Here is a 22,303-nt window from a genome sequence, read left to right on the forward strand (position 1 = left end):
TGTTGAAATTTGGTACGTGCTGTTAATATATGGCCTCAAACACCAATGCAAAAAGTGGTCGAAATCGGTCCATAATTATATATAGCCCCCATATAAACCGATCCCCAGATTTGACCTCCGGAGCCCCTTGGAAGAGCAAAATTCATCCGATTCTGTTGAAATTTGGTACGTGAGTATATGGTATCCAACAACAATGCAGGAATTGGTTCATATTAGTCCATAATTATATATAGCTCCCATATAAACCGATCCCCAGATTTGACCTCCGGTGCCTTTTGGAGAAGCAAAATTCATCCGATCTGGTTGAAATATGGTACGTGGTGGTGTGATATGATATTTAACAACCATGCCAAAAGTGGTCCATATCAGTCCATAATCATATATATCCCCCATATAAACCGATCCCGAGATTTGGTTTTGAAGCCACTTGGAGGAGCAAATTTCATCCGAGTCAGTTGAAATTTGGTACATTGTGCTAGTATATGACCATTAACAACCATGCCTAACTAGGTCCATATCGGTCTATAGTTATATATAGCCCTCAGATAAATCGATCCCCAATCACACAAAAATTGGTCCATATCAAGTTCATAATTGTATATAGCCCACATATAAGCGACCCCCATATCTCAATTCTGGCTCTCTACGTACCGTGCAAAAGTCCATATCGATTCGTAATTATTTGTAGACTTACCTATACATACCTTTTTTGTCTAATATATACCACGTATGGACTAACTAACAATTTAGAAAACGATTTTAAGAAGTTTTAAGATACCACAACCCAATTAATTCGATTGTGGATGACAGTCTTTCGTAGAAGTTTCTACGCAATCCATACGATTCGGCCTGGCCGAACTTACGGCCGTATATACTTGTTTCTAAATAATTCTGCAACTTTTGAACAGAAAAAGATATCAACATAATTTGTGTGAGAGCTGAGGAGTTTTCCTCTAAGTTTGCAAATTTGTGTGTCCCTAGTGGATCCATGGGCGGACCTGTAGGCGTTGAAAGTTGGTCAACTCGGGTGTATGCAATTTTGTTTTTATCAAATCCACAATTATGAACCCATTTTTTATACACGCAAAGAAAAAAAAACCTTTGGAAAACGTGTACCGAAAACGTTTTTCTTTTGTTAGAGTTTTTTGAATTGCTTCGAAAATTTTAAACTTTTATCACTAAAAAAATTCGTTTGTTACAAAATTTTTACTTTTTCAATAAAAAAAGTTTTTTTTTGAAACAACAACACAGTCCATTTCGTTTATATCAAACACTGTTCTTTTCTGACTTTAGGTCTTTAATAAGACACATTTTACAGTTCAAAATTTAATATAGTACAATGTAATGTTGAACATTTTTTCGGAATCTACCGAACATATCTGCAATATATGTAAAAAAAAACTTTGGTCAAAGCAGGGATCGAACCCACGACCCTTGGCATGCAAGTCGGACGTAGCAACCACTGCTCCACGGTGCCAAACTAAATGTTTGTTTCTGTTACTTATGCTTACAAAGTGCATGGTCCGCGGTTCGATTCTCCGTCCAGGCGAAAGGTAAAAAAAAAAATTTAAAAATTTATAAAATTTCTTCTACGTTGTTGGTATTACAGGAAAAGGTGTTAAGAACTAAAAAACCTCTTGGATGTGAGAAAGATGTGAGGGAAAATGCAATTAGCAAGAAAACAATGTTTTTTGTTTTTGAGTTAGTCCTTATGACATTGTTTTTACATCCTGGAAAAATTCATCCGATCCGGCTGAAATTTGGTACTGGTGTTAAAGGGTGATTCTTTTGAGGTTAGGATTTTCATGCATTAGTATTTGACAGATCACGTGGGATTTCAGACATGGTGTCAAAGAGAAAGATGCTCAGTATGCTTTGACATTTCATCATGAATAGACTTACGATCTGCCACAACGTCGAATTTTCAGTGAATGGGCCCTAGAAAAGTTGGCAGAAAATCCGCTTTTTTATCGACAAATTTTGTTCAGCGATGAGGCTCATTTCTGGTTGAATGGCTACGTAAATAAGCAAAATTGCCGCATTTGGAGTGAAGAGCAACCAGAAGCCGTTCAAGAACTGCCCATGCATCCCGAAAAATGCACTGTTTGGTGTGGTTTGTACGCTGGTGGAATCATTGGACCGTATTTTTTCAAAGATGCTGTTGGACGCAACGTTACGGTGAATGGCGATCGCTATCGTTCGATGCTAACAAACTTTTTGTTGCCAAAAATGGAAGAACTGAACTTGGTTGACATGTGGTTTCAACAAGATGGCGCTACATGCCACACAGCTCGCGATTCTATGGCCATTTTGAGGGAAAACTTCGGAGAACAATTCATCTCAAGAAATGGACCGGTAAGTTGGCCACCAAGATCATGCGATTTGACGCCTTTAGACTATTTTTTGTGGGGCTACGTCAAGTCTAAAGTCTACAGAAATAAGCCAGCAACTATTCCAGCTTTGGAAGACAACATTTCCGAAGAAATTCGGGCTATTCCGGCCGAAATGCTCGAAAAAGTTGCCCAAAATTGGATTTTCCGAATGGACCACCTAAGACGCAGCCGCGGTCAACATTTAAATGAAATTATCTTCAAAAAGTAAATGTCATGGACCAATCTAACGTTTCAAATAAAGAACCGATGAGATTTTGCAAATTTTATGCGTTTTTTTTTTAAAAAAAAGTTATCAAGCTCTTAACAAATCACCCTTTAGTATATGGTCTCTAACAACCATGCAAAAACTGGTCAATATCGGTTCACTTTTACGTATAGCCCCCATATAAACGGACCCCCAAATTTGGCTTGCGATTGCTCTAAGAGAAGCAAATTTTATCCGATCCGGCTGAAATTTGGTACATGGTGTTGGTATATGGTCTCTAACAACCATTGGTCCATATCGGTCCACTTTTACGTATAGCCCCCATATAAACGGACCCCCAAATTTGGCTTGCGATTGCTCTAAGAGAAGCAAATTTCATCCGATCCGGCTGAAATTTGGTACATGGTGTTAGTATATGGTCTCTAACAACCATGCAAAAATTGGTCCATATCGGTCCATAATTACATATAGCCCCCATATAAACCGATCCCCCGATTTGGCTTACGGAGCCTCTAAGAGAACCAAATTTCATCAGATCCGGCTGAAATTTGGTACATGGTGTTAGTATATGGTCTCTAACAACCTTGCAAATTTCATCCGAGTCAGTTGAAATTTGGTACATTGTGCTAGTATATGGCCGTTAACAACCATGCCTAACTAGGTCCACATCGGCCCATAATTATATATAGTCCCCATATAAGCCGATCCGCAGATTTGACCTCTGGAGCCTCTTAGAGGAGCAAAATTCATCCGATCCGGTTGAAATTTGGTACGTGGTGTTAGTATATGGTCTCTAACAACCATGCAAGAACTGGTCCATATCGGTCCATAATTATATATAGCCCCCATATAAATTGATCCCCAGATTTGTCCTCCGGAGCCTCTAGGAGGAGCAAAATTCATCCGATCCGGTTGAAATTTGGAACATGGTGTTAGAATGTGGTCTCTAACAAACACGCAAGAATTGGTCCATATCGGTCTATAATTATACATAGCCCCCATATAAACCGTTCCCCAGATTAGATCTCCGGAGCCTCTTGGAGGAGCAAAATTCATCCGATCCGGTTGAAATTTGCAACGTGGTGTTAGTATAATGCCGCTAATAACCATGCCAAAATTGGTCCATATCGGTATATAGTTATATATAGCCGATCCCCAATCACACAAAAATTGGTCCATATCGGTTCATAATCATGGTTGCCATTCGAGCCAAAAATAATCTACCAAAATTTTATTTTTATAGAAAACATTGTCAAAATGCTATTTATTTATTTTTATTTTTATTTTATTTATTTATTTATCCTGCACAACAAGACTTACGACTTATATTTACTGTACAGGAATTTTCATTAAAAAGTATTTCCTCTAATTTAATAACAAGTTACGTTAGGTTCATATAAATAAAGAAAATCGAAACAAAAAATCTAAAAATACAATTAAAGAATTAAGAGAAAATATTATAATTTAAAAGGAAACAAAAATAATAATAAAAATTAATTACAAAAATAATTATTAAATGATTATAATTATTAAGACAAAGGAAAAGAAATATAGCATATGCTGTTAAGATTAGTTTGATAATAAATTTGAATAATGGGAAAATAATATGTTTTTGAAATCTAATGTGTTGTTGTTTCGTTGTATGTTATGAGGGAGTACATTCCAGACACTTATCGCATGTGTGAAGAAATGCCAAGTTGAAACCAGACTTCGATGCCGCAAAGGAACTAATTTCTTACCCCTGTTAGACCTCGCGAAGCGAAGCCTCTCATATAGGTAACTAGGTTCGCGTGTATAAATAATTCTATGAAGGAACAAAAGTTGTCGGATTCTCAACAAGTTATCGAATGACACGCCATAAAGACGTTCCCTGTATCTGGTGATATGGTCAAAGCGCCTCAATCCATAAACGTATCTCACAATATTATTGTAAACAACATTCAACTTCCGTCTGCTTCCGGCATCGCAACACGAAAATAGTTCACTTCCATACAACAATCCTGGCAAGACATAACTCTTAGCTAATATAACCCTTGTCTTGGGCGGCGTAAATCGCTGAGTGTGCCATAAAGTTCTTAATTTCGCATATGCCTGACCAACAATGTAGTTTATATGATCCCCCCAAGACAAGTTACTATTCAATACTACACCAAGATTCTTGGCCGTGGAAACAATTTCAAATCGGTTCATATGACCACAGAGGCCAATTTTTTGCTCCGATTTAGTTCAAATTTTGCACAGGGAGTAGAATTAGCATTGTAGCTATGCGTGCCAAATTTGGTTGAAATCGGTTCAGATTTAGATATAGCTCCCATAGATTTCGACAAAAATGGTCAAAATACCAACATTTTCCTTGTAAAATCGCCACTGCTTAGTCGAAAAGTTGTAAAAATTATTCTAATTTCCTACACTTCTAATACATATATATCGAGCGATAAATCATAAATAAACTTTTGCGAAGTTTCCTTAAAATTGCTACAGATTTAAATGTTTCCCATATTTTTATACCCTGCGCCACACTGTGGAACAGGGTATTATAAGTTAGTGCATATGTTTGTAACACCCAGAAAGAGACGAGATAGAAACATAGTGTCTTTGGCAATAATGCCCAGGGTGGGTCCCTGAGTCGATATAACCATGTCCGTCTGTCCGTCCGTCCGTCCGTCTGTCTGTGAACACATTTTTGTGATCAAAGTCTAGGTCGCAATTTAAGTCCAATCGCCTTCAACTTTGGCACATGTTCCTAATTTGGGTCAGAATAGAACCCTATTGATTTTGGAAGAAATCGGTTCAGATTTAGATATAGCTCCCATATATATCTTTCGCCCGATATGCACTAATATGGACCCAGCAGCCAGAGTTTTATACCGATTTGCTGGAAATTTTGTACAAACATAACACTTAGTCGTATAGTCAAGTGTGCAAAATTTGATTGAAATCGGTTCAGAGTTAGATATAGCTCCCATATATATCTTTCGCGCGATATAGACTTATATGGCCTCAGAAGCCAGATTTTTGGCCGAATTTGGTTGAAATTTTGCACTAGGAGTACAATTAGTAGTATAGTCAAGTGTGCAAAATTTGAATGAAATCGGTTCAGATTTAGATATAGCTCCCATATATATCTTTCGCCCGATATGGACTAATATGGTCCCAAAAGCCAGAGTTTTGGCCCAATTTGGTTGAAATTTTTCACAGGGAGTAGATTTAGCATTGTAGGTATACATGCCAAATTTGGTTGAAATAGATTCAGATTTAGATATAGCTCCCATATATATCTTTCGCCCGATATGCACTTATATGGACCCAGAAGCCAGAGTTTTATCCCGATTAGCTTTAAATTTTGCACAAGGAGTACAATTGGTAGTATAGTCATGTGTGCCAAATTTGATTGAAATCTTTTCAGATTTAGATATAGCTTCCATATATATTTTTCGCCCGATATGGATTTATATGGCCCCAGAAACCAGAGTTTTGGCCCAATTTGGTTGAAATTTTGCACTAGGAGTACAATTACTGATATAGTCATGTGTGCCAAATTTGATTGAAATCGGTTCAGATTTAGATATAACTCCCATATATATGTTTTTCTGATTTCGACACAAATGGTCAAAATACCAACATTTTCCTTGTTAAATCGCCACTGCTTAGTCGAAAAGTTGTAAAAATGACTCTAATTTTCCTAAACTTTTAATACATATATATCGAGCGATAAATCATAAATAAATTTTTGCGAAGTTTCCTTAAAATTGCTTCAGATTTAAATGTTTCCCATATTTTTTTACTAAAATTGTGTTCCACCCTAGTGCATTAGCCAACTTAAATTTTGAGTCTATAGATTTTGTAAAAGTCTATCAAATTCTGTCCAGATCGAGTGATATTTAAATGTATGTATTTGGGAAAAACCTTTATATATAGCACCCAACACATTTGACGGATGCGATATGGTATCGAAAATTTAGATCTACAAAGTGGTGCAGGGTATAATATAGTCGGCCCCGCCCGACTTTAGACTTTCCTTACTTGTTTTTACTAACATTGTGTTCCACCCTAGTGCATTAGCCGACTTAAATTTGGAGTCTATAGATATTGTAGAAGAATATCAAATTCTGTCCAGATCGAGTGATATTTAAATGTATGTATTTGGGACAAACCTTTATATATAGCACCGAACACATTAGACGGATGTGATATGGTATCGAAAATTTAGATCTACAAAGTGGTGCAGGGTATAAGATAGTCGGCCCCGCCCGACTAGTAGATCATAGATAATAGAGATATTTTACACTATACACATCTTTTACTAACATTCCTTTTATTTCTCGTAAAAAAATAATTATTCTCCACTTTGTAAGTTTTAGAATTATCGGGCAAAATTTCATTTCAATTTTGATTTCAGTTTACATAGAAGTACTATAGATTTTCCGGAAAAAAATTTTAGAACTGCGTTATGATGTTTTAAATGCCGTAAACTTGATTTCGTAGAGTTCGGTCTAAATCTTAAGACGTAAGAATGTTTTTCTGGTTGTATCTTAAAAGATACAGTGCCCATTTAAGGGTTAAAGTGGAGTCAGTATTTTGGACCTTAAAGGCCCGTTTTTGAGGGCATCCTTGCTTTTTACAGAAATGCAATATTCAGTGAGAATCAATGAGGTTTAGTGCACATTTTTGTCGCAGTTTACTAAACAACGGTCTAAATATAATATTTCGTGGGCAGAGAATGAAGTTTTACAACTAATAAAAAATTTACATTTGATTCAAATTTACTGAGCTAAAAATTGATTGTGAAGGAAAGGTTCAAAATTTTGAAATACGACAAGTATTAATACATTTTTATACCCTCCACCATAGGATGGGGGGTATATTAACTTTGTCATTCCGTTTGTAACACATCGAAATATTGCTCTAAGACCCTATAAAGTATATATATTCTGGGTCGTGGTGAAATTCTGAGTCGATCTGAGTATGTCCGTCCGTCTGTTGGAATCACGCTAACTTCCGAACGAAACAAGCTATCGACTTGAAACTTGGCACAAGTAGTTGTCATTGATGTAGGTATTTCAAATGGGCCATATCGGTCCACTTTTTCGTATAGCCCCCATATAAACGGACCCTCAAATTTGGCTTGAGGATCCTCTAAGAGAAACAAATTTCATCCGATCCGGCTGAAATTTGGTACGTGGTGTTAGTATATGGTCTCAAACAACCATGCTAAAATTGGTACACATCGGTCCATAATTATATATAGCCCCCATATAAACCGATCCCACGATTTGGCTTGCGGAGCCTCTAAGGGAAGCAAATTTCATCCGATCCGGCTGAAATTTGGTACATGATGTTAGTATATGGTCTCTAATGACCATGCAAAAATTGGTACACATTGGTCCATAATTATATATAGGCCCCATATAAACCGATCCCCAGATTTGACCCCCGGAGCCCCTTGGAAGAACAAAATTCATCCGATTCGGTTGAAATTTGGTACGTGATGTTAGTATATGGTATCCAACAACCATGCAAGAATTGGTTCATATCAGTCCATAATTATATATAGCTCCCATATAAACCGATCCCCAGATTTAACCTCCGTTGCCTTTTGAAGAAGCAAAATTCATCCGATCTGGTTGAAATTTGGTACGTGGTGGTAGTATATGGTATTTAACAACCATGCCAAAAGTGGTTCATATCAGTCCATAATCACATATAGCCCCCATATAAACCGATCCCTAGATTTGGTTTTGAAGCATCTTTGAGGAGCGAATTTCATCGGAGTCAGTTGAAATTTGGTACATTGTGTTAGTATATGGCCGTTAACAACCATGCCTAACTAGGTCCATATCGGTCTATAGTTATATATAGCCCTCAGATAAATCGATCCCCAATCACACAAAAATTGGCCCATACCAAGTTCATAATTATATATAGCCCCCATATAAGCGACCCCCATTTATTCTGGCTCTCTACGTATCGTGCAAAAAGTTCATATCGATTCTTAATTATTTGTAGACTTACCTATACATAACTTTTTGTTCTGTATATACCACGTATTGACTAAAGGGTGATACGGTCAAAATTTGGTCAATATAAACTTGACGTATTTCTTTCATTTTTGCATTTAAAAAACCTGAACACCCCTCATTTTGAAGGTGTGTGTGTGTACAATATTGCTCCTATTTTGATTTTGGAATTCACTCTTCAGTTGTCAAAATGCCGTCCAAGCCAGAAGAGCAGCGTATCAAAATTTTGCTCGCGCATCGCGAAAATCCGAGCTACTCGCACGCAAAGCTGGCAAAATCGCTAAAAGTTGCCAAATCAACCGTTACAAATGTAATTAAAGTGTTTGGGGAACGTTTGTCGACAGCCAGGAAGTCTGGATCGGGGGGAAATTGAACACCGGAAGCCGCTGAGACGACAAAGAGAGTTGCCGGTAGTTTCAAGCGAAACTCTAACCTCTCTCTCCGAGATGCCGCAAATAAGCTGGGTGTATCGTCTACAACCGTGCATCGAGCCAAAAAACGAGCCGGACTATCGACTTACAAGAAGGTAGTGACTCCAAATCGCGATGATAAACAAAATACGACGGCCAAAGCGCGATCCCGGAGGCGGTACACGACGATGCTGACGAAGTTTGACTGCGTGGTAATGGACGACGAAACCTACGTCAAAGCCGACTACAAGCAGCTTCCGGGACAGGAGTTTTATACGGCAAAAGGAAGGGGAAAGGTAGCAGATATTTTCAAGCACATAAAACTGTCAAAGTTCGCAAAGAAATATCTGGTTTTGCAAGCCATCTGTACCTGTGGCTTGAAAAGCAGCATTTTCATAGCTTTCGGGACTGTCAACCAAGAAATTTACGTGAAAGAGTATTTGAATAAACGTCTGCTGCCTTTCCTGAAGAAACACGGTTGTTCCGTACTGTTTTGGCCGGATTTGGCTTCTTGCCATTACGGTAAAAAGGCCATGGAGTGGTACGCCGCCAACAAGGACAAGAACCCTCCCAACACGCCAGAGCTCCGCCCAATTGAGAAATACTGGGCTATTGTCAAGCGGAACCTAAAGAGGACCAAAAAACTGCTAAGGACGAGCAGCAGTTCAAGGCAAAATAGCTTTCTGAAGGTGGCTGTACAAAATCTGACGGCAGGTGTCAAGCGTGAGGCCCGGCAATTCGGATTTGGAAAAGCGAAAGCCTAACTGAATATTTTTCCTGAATTTTATACTAATTGAACTTGAACAAGTAGATACGGCCGTAAGTTCGGCCAGGCCGAAGCTTATGTACCCTCCATCATGGATTGCGTAGAAACTTCTTCTAATCACTGCCATCCACAATCGAATTACTTAAGTTGCGGTAACGCTTGCCGACGGCAAGGTATCTTAAAACCTCCTAACACCATCTTCTAAATTGTATGTAAGTCCATACGTGGTATATATTAAATCAAAAAAGATCGATCCAATACGTATATAATTCAGTTTGACAAAGTAGACATAAAATTTTGTAGACATAAATTGTATGTAAGTCCATACGTGGTATATATTAAATCAAAAAAGATCGATCCAATACGTATATAATTCAGTTTGACAAAGTAGACATAAAATTTTGACAAAATTTTCTACAGAAATAAAATTTTAACAAAATTTTCTATAGAAATAAATTTTTCACAAAATTTTCTATAGAAATAAAAATTTTGACAAAATTTTCTATAGAAAGAAAATTTTGACAAAAATTTTTACAGAAATAAAATTTTAACAAAATTTTCTATAGAAATAAACTTTTGACAAAATTTTCTATAGAAATAAAATTTTGGTAGATTATTTTTGGCTCGAGTGGCAACCATGATTATGAACCGAATAAAATTTTAACAAAATTTTCTATAGAAATAAAATTTTGACAAAATTTTCTATAGAAATAAAATTTTGACTATGATGAAAATTTTATTGTGAACCGAATAAAATTTTAACAAAATTTTCTCTAGAAATAAAATTTTGACAAAAATTTCAATAGAAATAAAATTTTGACAAAATTTTCTATAGAAATAAAATTTGGTAGATTATTTTTGACTCTAGTGGCAACCATGATTATGAACCGATATGGACAAATTTTTGTGTGATTGGACCAATTTTGGTATGGTTGTTAGCGACCATATACTAACACCACGTTCCTAATTTGAACCGGATCGGATGAATTTTGCTCCTCCAAGAGGCTCTGGAGGTCAAATCTGGAGAACGTTTTATATGGGGGCTATATATAATTATGGACCGATATGGACCAATTCTGGCACGGTTGTTAAAGATCATATACTAACACCATGTTCCAAATTAGAGACCATATACAAACACCATATACCAAATTTCAGCCGGATCGGATGAAATATGCTTCCGTTAGAGGCTCCACAAGCCAAATCTGAGGGTCCCTTTATATGGGGGCTATACGTAAAAGTGGACCGATATGGCCCATTTTCAATACCATCCGACCTACATCGATAACAACTACTTGTGCCAAGTTTCAAGTCGATAGCTTGTTTCGTTCGGAAGTTAGCGTGATTTCAACAGACGGACGGACGGACGGACATGCTTAGATCGACTCAGAATTTCACCACGACCCAGAATATATATACTTTATGGGGTCTTAGAGCAATATTTCGATGTGTTACAAACGGAATGACAAAGTTAATATACCCCCATCCTATGATGGAGGGTATAAAAAGAAATTTAATTTGATTTTTTAAATAAACGATTTCACCGATTTACACGCGTTTTCCCTTGACCAAATTTTGACCGTATCACCCTTTAACTCACAATTTAGGAAACGATGTTAAGAAGTTTTAAGATACCATAACCCAAGTAATTCGATTGTGGATGACAGTCTTTCGTAGAAGTTTCTACGCAATCCATGGTGGAGGGTACATAAGATTCGGCCTGGCCGAACTTACGGCCATATATACTGGTTCTAATTTAAACCGATATTTTTGATTAAATGGCGGCTAAATTTTAATCGAGATGAGTCGACATATTCGGCGGCGGAGTGACTCGGCGGCTTCATTCTCTGATCGTGGGAAAGGTATTTGAGAAGAGTCTCTTCTTAGTAATCGAAAAAAAAAAACAAAAATTACAAAAATTGACAAATTTTTGGGTAATGAACCATTTTGTTTAATAAAATTTTGTGGGAATTAAAAAATATGAATTGAAGAATTTATAACAATTGAACTGATTATATCATTATGAGCATTGCAGGAAAATTATTTGATATTGTCGTGAGGTCAAAGATTTCATGTCTATAAAATACGAATGCAAATTTTGCTTGGCATAGAAGACGCATTTCTCTAATATAAAGTTTTTTCCTTGCCCAAAAGTCTATAAACTTTTCAATGAAGTCGTATTGTCTTAATAATTAAGTGATTTCACTTAAAATGGGTATCATAACATGAAAGAAAAACTTTTTGGACTAAGGTCAACTTGACTTTAATAATTCAGAAAAATTCTTTAAATTTAATGAAATTGTCTTTAAATTTTTTGTCTTTTTGCATCTTGACTACCAAGCAAAAAATCGTTCAAATATAGGACATGTTTTTCAACACTTTATTTTAAAGACGTTTTTTACGTGAAAAATAGCATAATTTCTACTCGAAGTTGAGTCTTAATTTGGAAAATAAAGTCGTTAACTCCTTTTTAAAGGTCTTTGATAGCATATGAAGAAAAAAAGCTGATAAAGCGAAAAATTAAAATTTGCTTCCTAGAAGCAAGTACACAAAACCAAAATTTAAAAGAGAATTGTGACTTAAAAGTATCCTTACTTGTATTTTCCGCTTCTATGCCTCGGAATCAATACCAAAATTTTTGAAATAAAGATAAAATCTTTGGAACCGAGCATGCTTTTTTTTCAGTGTGATTTTGGTTTAAAAATGCAATGAAAATACAATACAATAAATAAGCTTAAGCGGCAACTGTTACCATAACCCAATGAAGTCTTCTGTAGTATATTGCAATCCATTATGGAGGGTACATAAGATTCGTCTTGGCCGTATTTCTGGCCATATATATTTGCATTATCTTAGCTAGAAAGCTAAAAAGTCCGAACGGCGTTCCACATTGCAGTGAAACCACTTCGAGAAGCTTTGAAACCTTCAGAAATGTCACCAGCATTACTGAGGTGGAAAACTGAAAAACATTTTGGTGTTCGATCGAAGCAGGAATCGAACCCATGACCTTGTGCATGCAAGGCGGGCATGCTAACCATTGCACCACGGTGGCTCCCGAGACCATATACTAAAACCACGTACTAAGTTTCACCCGGATCGGATGAATTTAGGTCCTCCAAGAGGCGCCGGAGGTCAAATCTGGGGATCGGTTTATATAAGGGCTATATATATTTATGGACCGATATGGACCAATTCTGTCATGGTTGTTAGAGACCATATACTTACACCACGTACCAAATTTCAACCGGATCGGATGAAATTTGCTTCTCTTAGAGGCTCCGCAAGCCAAGTCTGGGGATCGGTTTATATGGGGGCTATATATAATTATGGACCAATGTGGACCAATTTTTGCATGGTTGTTAGAGACCACATACCAACACCGGTACCAAATTTCAGCCGGATCGGATGAAATTTGCTTCTCTTTGAGGCTCCGCAAGCCAAATCTGGGGATCGGTTTATATGGCGGCTATATATAATTATGGACCGATGTAGACCAATTTTTGCATGGTTGTTAAAGACCATATACTAACACCATGTACCAAATTTCAGCCGGATCGGATGAAATTTGCTTCTCTTTGAAGCTCCGCAAGCCAAATCTGGGGATCCGTTTATATGGGGGCTATACGTGAACCGATATGGCCCATTTGCAATACCATCCGGTCTTAGAGCAATATTTCGATGTGTTACAAACGGAATCACAAAGTTAATATACCCCCCATCCTATGGTGGAGCGTATAAAAATTAATTGGGATGAGAAGAACTCATGTACCACTTTACCATAATGGCCGAAATATGGCTTAAAACAAATCCGTATCCAGCGTTCTATAAAATAAAACATTAGGAGAAGTCTGCAAGAAAAAAGTTAAGACAGAAAGAATGGAGGTAACTTTTTCGAAAAAATTGGTCAAAATTCTGATTTTTTTAAATTCCTAATTATGAAATTTACAACTTTTAATCTAAAGCACATAGGTAGACAAAGTTTTTCTTCTATATGCGTATAATTTTGTAGGGAATGGAGTTGTGAAAAGAAAGTAACAGCCTGTTTTTGTATGTCGAACGAGCACTATCGATTAACTGAAATGGAGACAAATAGCTGAATTTATAACAACAAATTAGCTGTTTCTGTGCATTTCAGTCGATCGATAGAGCACGTTCGGCATACAGAAACAGGCTGTAAGAATCCGACCTTCGGAGCCACCGTGCACAGAAAAAAAATTTCCACAGCCCAATGAAATTTTTCTGTTTTTTAAGTATGTCTCAAACATTAAACTAAACGTGGGTATAAAGTTCAATGGCTGTACACATAAGTTCAATATGAACTAAATCAAAAGAAAATATTCGTACCCAAAAATAGTAAGAATGAACTATTGTATGGTTAAAATGGTCATGATTTGGCACCAATGATTTTCTTCTTTAATTTTAGTTTATTTATTTATTTGTTTTTTGGGAACCAAACACAAGAACAACTTAATATTATTATTAGTGCTAGGTACAATTTAGATGAGATATATCAATTATTTGAACAAATATTTTAATTTAAGTTAGTTTAATAAAATATTACTACATACAAATTCTTAATTTCTAAACAAAGAATTTAGAAATATTAATACATCGCGGGTATTATTCAGCGTTTGTACACGCACAGAAAAAACATGTTTGGACATGGTTGCCGCATCCATTTAATGCTTATCTAGAGTATGTAATTGTCGCGAAACCATGTATTTTGTCTTTGTAAAAATAATTTTCGAGCGGAGAAAAATATATGTTGGCAATAAGCATTTAAATGTTTCTCAAATGCCGCAAACATGTTCTATTATTTAAATGATAGAATTTGAGACCATTACATGGTCGCGAAAATCATGTACCTGACCATTCAATTTTTTTTACTTTTTTGCAAGGAAAAAAGGATTTTTATAGGTTACGTATAGACACGCTTTGAACCATTAAATGGCCAAAAAGGCTATGTACATTGTTTTCGGGACCATTTAATTTTTTAATTTTTTTGCAGCGAAAAGTATTTTATAAAAACATTGAGCATGCACACGCGATATTCACTTTGCGCGTCAGTCGTGTGTTTATTGTTTCTTGAAATGGACGGAGAATACGGAATTACTCCTATCATATTATTTTGCTCTTCGAATATGATTGTGGCAATCATGTTTCTTCTCTGCGTGTAGATGATTAGGAAGATTGTTCCAAAGACGTACGAAGAATTGTCTTTTTGATAATAGACTTTTGAAGCGCATTTGGTTTATATTTTGGCCACGATTAGAGCGGGTTCTTGAGAATATATGGCTTTTTGTAATAATATCAAATTTTACGATTTCAACAAGTTCTCGAAGGTTGTGTTGATCATTTCTTCTTCTTTGAGAGGGTATAATTTCGCGAATTACAGTTAAAAAGTACAACAAGGTATTAAACGTTCCTGGTTTAAGAACGCTTTGTGAAATTCTCAAATGGTCGTGGGTTCGATCCCTGCTTTTTAGCGGTGGATTATCCACTATCAGTAATGCTGGTGACATTTCCGAGTGGTTCAAAGCTTCTCTGAGTGGTTTCACAGCAATGTGAAACGCCGTTCGGTTTCGGCTATAAAAAGGAGGACGCTTGACATTGAACTAAACATGGATTCGGGAATTTTTGCAATTTTGAACTCCATTGTTGCTTCAAACTACGAAATTTTCTTTAATAAGAGAAAAATAATAATTTTGTCTAATTAATTTTCTTCAATTTGTCGAAATTTATTTACTTATATTTGTGAAATCGGGGTGACATCTGCGTTTCGTTTGTTTTTATAGAAAATTTTGACCAATTTTTATTTTTATAGAACTTTTGTCCAAATTTTATTTTTTTTATAGAAAATTTTGTCAGAATTTTATTTTTATGGAAAATTCTGTCAAAATTTTATTTTTATGGAAAATTTTATTTCTGTAGACAATTTTGTCTAAATTTTATTTTTATACAAATTTTGTCAAAATTTTAGTTTTGTAGAAAATTTTGCAAAATTTTATTTCTATAGAAAATTTTCTTAAAATTTTATTTCTATAGAAAATTTTGTCAAAATAAAACAACAACAATTCTTAAAGAACAAAACCAACAATAACAAAACAAAAAGAATGGAAAAAGAAGAGGAAGCACGCTCTAAATAAACCCAGCCAACTGAATTCAAATCGATGATTTGACAGTGGCATAGGAAAAGAGATATGTTTGTTTTGAATTTATTTCGGCATAAGCCGGCTATCATACAAAACCTTTTTTCGGGAGGTTCAAGTGGGGTTCATTGTTGGGTTTAATGAACTGCCTGAATTTATTCTGATAATTGGTTGATAGTTTTGCTGCAAGTAGAGGATGCTGATGAGGAATGTGGTAATTCCGAAACGTGCGTCCATCCAACCATCTTGCAGTCTATAGGGCTTTGCCCAAATAAATTTGACAAACATTCTTTTCCTCTGTTGGTTAAGCTACACTTGTAGTTTAGTCAATGTATGGTTTTAAGCTGCAATAAAAACAACAACAAAATTTTATTTCTATAGAAAATTTTGTCAAAATTTTCTTTCTATAGAAAATTTTGTCAAAATTTTTATTTCTATAGAAAATTTTGTCAAAATTTTATTTCTATAGAAAATTTTGTCAAAATTTTATTTTTGTAGAAAATTTTGTCAACATTTTATGTTTGTAGAAAATTTTGTCAAATTTTTATTCTTATAAAAAATTTTGACAAAATTTTATTATTATATAAAAATTTTATCAACATTTTCTTTCTATAGAAAATTTTGTTAACATTTTATTTCTATAGAAAATTTTGTGTAAATTTTATTTCATTAGAAAATTTTGTGTACATTTTATTTCTATAGAAAATTTTGTCAAAATTTTATTTCTATAGAAAATTTTGTCAAAATTTTATTTCTATAGAAAATTTTGTCAAAATTTTATTTCTATAGAAAATTTTGTCAAAATTTTATTTCTATAGAAAATTTTGTCAAAATTTTATTTCTATAGAAAATTTTATCAAAATTTTATTTCTAAAAGAAAAGTTTGTCAAAATTTTATTTCTATAGAAAATTTTGTCAAAATTTTATTTTTGTAGAAAATTTTGTCAACATTTTATGTTTGTAGAAAATTTTGTCAAATTTTTATTCTTATAAAAAATTTTGACAAAATTTTATTATTATATAAAAATTTTATCAACATTTTCTTTCTATAGAAAATTTTGTTAACATTTTATTTCTATAGAAAATTTTGTGTAAATTTTATTTCATTAGAAAATTTTGTGTACATTTTATTTCTATAGAAAATTTTGTCAAAATTTTATTTCTATAGAAAATTTTGTCAAAATTTTATTTCTATAGAAAATTTTGTCAAAATTTTATTTCTATAGAAAATTTTGTCAAAATTTTATTTCTATAGAAAATTTTGTCAAAATTTTATTTCTATAGAAAATTTTGTCAAAATTTTATTTCTATAGAAAATTTTGTCAAAATTTTATTTCTATAGAAAATTTTATCAAAATTTTATTTCTATAGAAAATTTTCTTAAAATTTTATTTCTATAGAAAATTTTGTCAACATTTTATTTCTATAGAAAATTTTGTCAACATTTTATTTCTATAGAAAATTTTGTCAAAATTTGATTTCTATAGAAAATTTTGTCAAAATTTTATTTCTATAGAAAATTTTATCAACATTTTATTTCTATAGAAAATTTTGTCAAAATTTTATTTTTGTAGAAAATTTTGTCAAAATTTTATTTTTGTAGAAAATTTTGTCAAATTTTTATTTTTATAAAAAATTTTGACAACATTTTATTATTATAGAAAATTTTGTCAACATTTTATTATTATAGAACATTTTGTTAACATTTTATTTCTATAGAAAATTTTGTGTAAATTTTATTTCATAAATAAAATTTTGTCAAAATTTTATTTCTATAGAAAATTTTGTTAACATTTTATTTCTATAGAAAATTTTGTGTAAATCTTATTTCATTAGAAAATTTTGTGTACATTTTATTTCTATAGAAAATTTTGTCAAAATTTTATTTGTATAGAAAATTTTGTCAAAATTTTATTTCTATAGAAAATTTTATCAAAATTTTATTTCTATAGAAAATTTTGTGAAAATTTTATTTCTACAGAAAAGTTTGTCAAAATTTTATTTCTATAGAAAATTTTGTTAAAATTTGATTTCTATAAAAATTTTTGTAAAAATTTTATTTCTGTAGAAAATTTTATCAACATTTTATTTCTATAGAAAATTTTGTCAAAATTTTATTTTTGTAGAAAATTTTGTCAAAATTTTATTTTTGTAGAAAATTTTGTCAACATTTTATTCCTATAGAAAATTTTGTTAACATTTTATTTCTATAGAAAATTTTGTGTAAATTTTATTTCATAAATAAAATTTTGTCAAAATTTATTTCTATAGAAAATTTTGTTAACATTTTATTTCTATAGAAAATTTTGTGTAAATTTTATTTCTATAGAAAATTTTGTCAAAATTTTATTTCTATAGAAAATTTTGTCAAAATTTTATTTCTATAGAAAATTTTATCAAAATTTTATTTCTACAGAAAATTTTGTCAAAATTTTATTTCTACAGAAAAGTTTGTCAAAATTTTATTTCTATAGAAAATTTTGTCAAAATTTGATTTCTATAAAAGATTTTGTCAAAATTTTATTTCTATAGAAAATTTAAGTTGGAGAAAAATTTAGCTGGAAAAAATCTATCTGCAAAAGCAAACATCAAGAATTCTACCAATCTACCAACATTAAAAAATATAACAACTTTGGTAGAATTCTACCAACTGTGGCAACAGCGGCTACAACGCCATAACTGTGGACTGTGGACTAGAAAGATTTTAATTTAGAACATTAAAATTTTTGATTTCTTGGACAAAATTGAATGTTACATGTCTCAACTAATCCTAATCCCTAAATAAATTCTCTTATTTCCACCTTTAGGTCGTTGTAGGGATACAAAATTCGAAAACCGACGAAAAAGAAGAAAAGTCTAAGTATACATTTTTTAATCTTCAAATTAGACCATTCGACTTTTGATATTTTTGAAAAACGACTTTTAACGAAAGGTTGCAAGTCAACATTGGATTTGCAACATTGGATATGATGCACATATTTTTCAATGGTAATGTTTTAAAAAATTAAACGGGATATTACGGTGAATATGGATGTATGTATAATCATCCGGAACGAATCACGACGTAAATCGAGGGATTTAAATGCGGAAGCTTTTATATATAGCTTTCAGTTACTTACCTAAAATGGTTATCGAAGGATTTAGTTTTCCCTCTTTATTGAACAAAGGTGGATTTTCCATTTTGGCAAAAGGTTTATTTGGATCAGGATCGCTGGGAGTCCCTTCTACACGTGACCATTGGCCAATAGTTGAACCGCGACCAACTGAAAAAGTATATAGGAATTTGCGATATTCTGCTAAAGTTATTGATTAGAACATCATTATCTTACCAATTGAATGTAATATCAAAGTGTGATCTTTGATTACAGCATTTTCCAAAATGATCGATTCTCTTATTCTAACACCGGGACCAATCGTAACGCCAGGCCCAATCGAAACATTGGGTCCCAACTGCAAAAAAATGTACATTAAATTCAATGAAACCAATCAAAAATTGGTAAAAGAAGATACCTACCACAGCAGTACAATGCACAGTGGCACTTGGATGTATATGTACATCGGAATGGATAGTACATACAAGATTTCCATCGTCTTCGCTGTGTTTTATACCTGCATTGGCAAGACGTTCGGGATGGGTCTTCTTATATAACTCTGAAACGAATAGTTGGATAATATATGAATCGTCGTTAGTTAAAAATAAAATTTTATTAGAAATCGTTTTATGCAAAATATAGGTATCCTAAATCGATAGTGGATTAAATTGAAACCCTATAATATTAGACGAGACCGTTTAATACTTCTGAAAGGCATGCCTTTCAGAATGGATCCTATAACAACTTTCTAACACAACAGCCAACGCACCCCCGTGCCTAAAATACATCTTTTCGCTGGGTCATCACCATGATCAACATATAACGTTTACAATGCATTTATAATTGAACTCGGGTTAGCGTTATTAAATACCCTTTCCACATAATGCAATGCAATAAAGCCGACTAGCTCAGAAAGCGTTCATGTACGAAGTATGTGCGTTTTAAACGCAAGCTTCATTTTTATTTACCAATCCATGTCAATACAGTTCTCATAGTCCAATCAATTCAATTAAGGAATTCAATCTCTAGCTATGGAGCAAATAGATAAATAGGCGACCAAATTTTATTTACTCACCCAAATAATGTCGATTTGCATAGATAGCCGAACCAGCCGTTTTCAGTTGAGACCACCAATTTGGTACTGGCATTGCATACAACTTATCAGTACCAGCCAAAGGAGTCAAAACCTCCTGTTCCCATTGTATATGTCCTTGATCCTTGCCATTACCATTGCCACCATTTCCAACATAATTTTGACCATTGTATTCTTGAACCTTTGAGTGGAAAACTTCTGCCAACTTGCCAAAAATTTCCATTGAACAAACATATACCCCACAGTTGATGAAAGTGGAAACATAAGAGCTGGGTTTCTCCACATAATGGGAAACAGCTCCGGACTCTCGGTCAAACACCAAGCAACCATAATGAACGGCTTGCTGACGAGTGGCTTCAGTACTCATAATTGTGACTAATGCTGTTTCTGGACGTTGACTATGGAAATTGTAAAGATCTTGAAGAGGAAAATCGGCACAAACATCACCATTGAGAACAAAAAACGCCTTAGGATTTCCTGCACGAATCTGATCGCGAAAGTGGTACATGCCTCCCGCGGTACCCAATGATGTGAACTCTTGTAAATATCGTATATTGATGCTGTATAAATTGTGCATATCAGATACGAAATTCTCCATTTGCGATTGTGGGTAATAGCCTATGATCAATATCTCCTTCAGCTCTGGCAATTGTAGACAAGCCTCGATATGATGTTGTATTATGGGTCGACCAGCTACAGGAAACAATGGTTTTGGCGTGTCCAGTGATAGGGGACGAAAACGGGTACCTTCATATTGGAAATTAGACGTTAATATGGTCGGAATGCACACAATAAATAATTCTAATACCTTTTTGGGGCCCTCCAATAAGAATAACGGCTTTTATCATTTTAAACTTTTACTCGAATGTTAAATAAACCCAAAAAATGTTAGTTCACCTACGTGGACTCACCGGGTTATCTTGATTAATTTCGGTAATCATTAATATTTGTTTTGATTCAGCTCAGCATTCTCTCTTCTACGTATGACATTCGCCATACAGAACAGTGTTGGAAAGCGCTTATGACTAAACAGCTGACAATAAGAGCCCATTCACACTTTGACGAAATTATTTTGTTTAGTGTGCAAACACAACCATAGCGAATGTCGATCCGGGAACACTTTAGAATATATAGCTTTTTATAAATTATTTGAAAAAAACATCAGTGATAAAGTTTTCTCATTAGTAATGACGCTTTTCTGACGAGTTTTGAGTATCGTATACGACTGTGCCGTCAAATTTAAAAAAATGTTGGCACTATGGAATAAAGTAATATATTTTCAGATATTTTTCAAAATATACTATAAATATACTATAGGTCAACTATCGGATGCTTGCACTTTGAGTGCAATTAATTAAATTGAATAAAAATGTATAAATTATTCCAGGTATAACATTTATATGAATAAAAACGTATTGAACATAATCCCTGCCAGCATTTCAAAGTTCCATTTCAACCGCATAGCTACCACAGACGCTTAAGTGACACTACAACTATCGGCAACTGTGATGGTGGAAGTGTATCAGAAAGTATAATATGTACATGAAGGTATTTTGCCATCACTATTGTTACAAAAGCCATTTTATATTTTGTGAAACGCCAAGCGCAACTAGCGAATAATAATTTATTTAAATAAAAACGAAAATGAAGGGCTGAAACATTGTTATTACCTGCCAGCATTTCAAAGTTCCATTTCATCCTCATCGCTACCACAGACTCGTAAGAGACACTGCAACAATCGCCAACTGTGATGGGGGAAGCGTATGAAAAAGTATGAAATGTACATGAGAGTATTTTGTCATCACTATTGTTACAAGAGCCATTTTATATTTTGTGAAACACCAAACGCAACTAAGTTCTTATAATTTATTTAAATAAATCGACAATGAAGTGCTCAAACCATAGTTATTTCGCTTAAAATTGTAAAAAGTATATTGGTGAACAACTTTTGACTTTCCAAATGGAATAAAGTGATTGTTTTTCAAATATTTTATGCGCTTTACAGACTATCAGTTATTCCGGACGGAATGTCGTTGTTTGTAAAGAATCTTACAGTGTGTCGGATCGATACGACTTGTCGGCGATGACTAAATAATCGGTAAATGTGTTATCAATCCCACCCTGCCAGCATTTCAAAGTTCCATTTCATCCTCATCGCTACCACAGACTCGTAAGTGA

At 33.8% G+C, this 22,303-nt stretch overlaps 1 protein-coding gene across 1 annotated transcript in view; it reads right to left on the reverse strand.

Moving 5' to 3' along the window:
* Window positions 1-21,091, reverse strand: part of Gmppa (GDP-mannose pyrophosphorylase A) — a 34,074-nt gene extending 12,983 nt beyond the window's left edge. Inside the window, exons 1-5 of the mRNA XM_075311165.1 lie at window positions 20,934-21,091; window positions 20,108-20,872; window positions 19,455-19,591; window positions 19,270-19,390; window positions 19,060-19,203 (exon numbers count right to left, since the gene is read on the reverse strand). Of these exons, the coding sequence (XP_075167280.1) occupies window positions 19,060-19,203; window positions 19,270-19,390; window positions 19,455-19,591; window positions 20,108-20,872; window positions 20,934-20,973 (1,207 nt within the window). The 5' untranslated portion in view covers window positions 20,974-21,091. The remainder of the gene's footprint in view (window positions 1-19,059; window positions 19,204-19,269; window positions 19,391-19,454; window positions 19,592-20,107; window positions 20,873-20,933) is intronic.
* Window positions 21,092-22,303: the final 1,212 nt, after the last annotated feature.

Source organism: Haematobia irritans, chromosome 5 (assembly GCF_050003625.1).
Source record: "Haematobia irritans isolate KBUSLIRL chromosome 5, ASM5000362v1, whole genome shotgun sequence".
Taxonomy (NCBI): Eukaryota; Metazoa; Arthropoda; class Insecta; order Diptera; family Muscidae; genus Haematobia; species Haematobia irritans.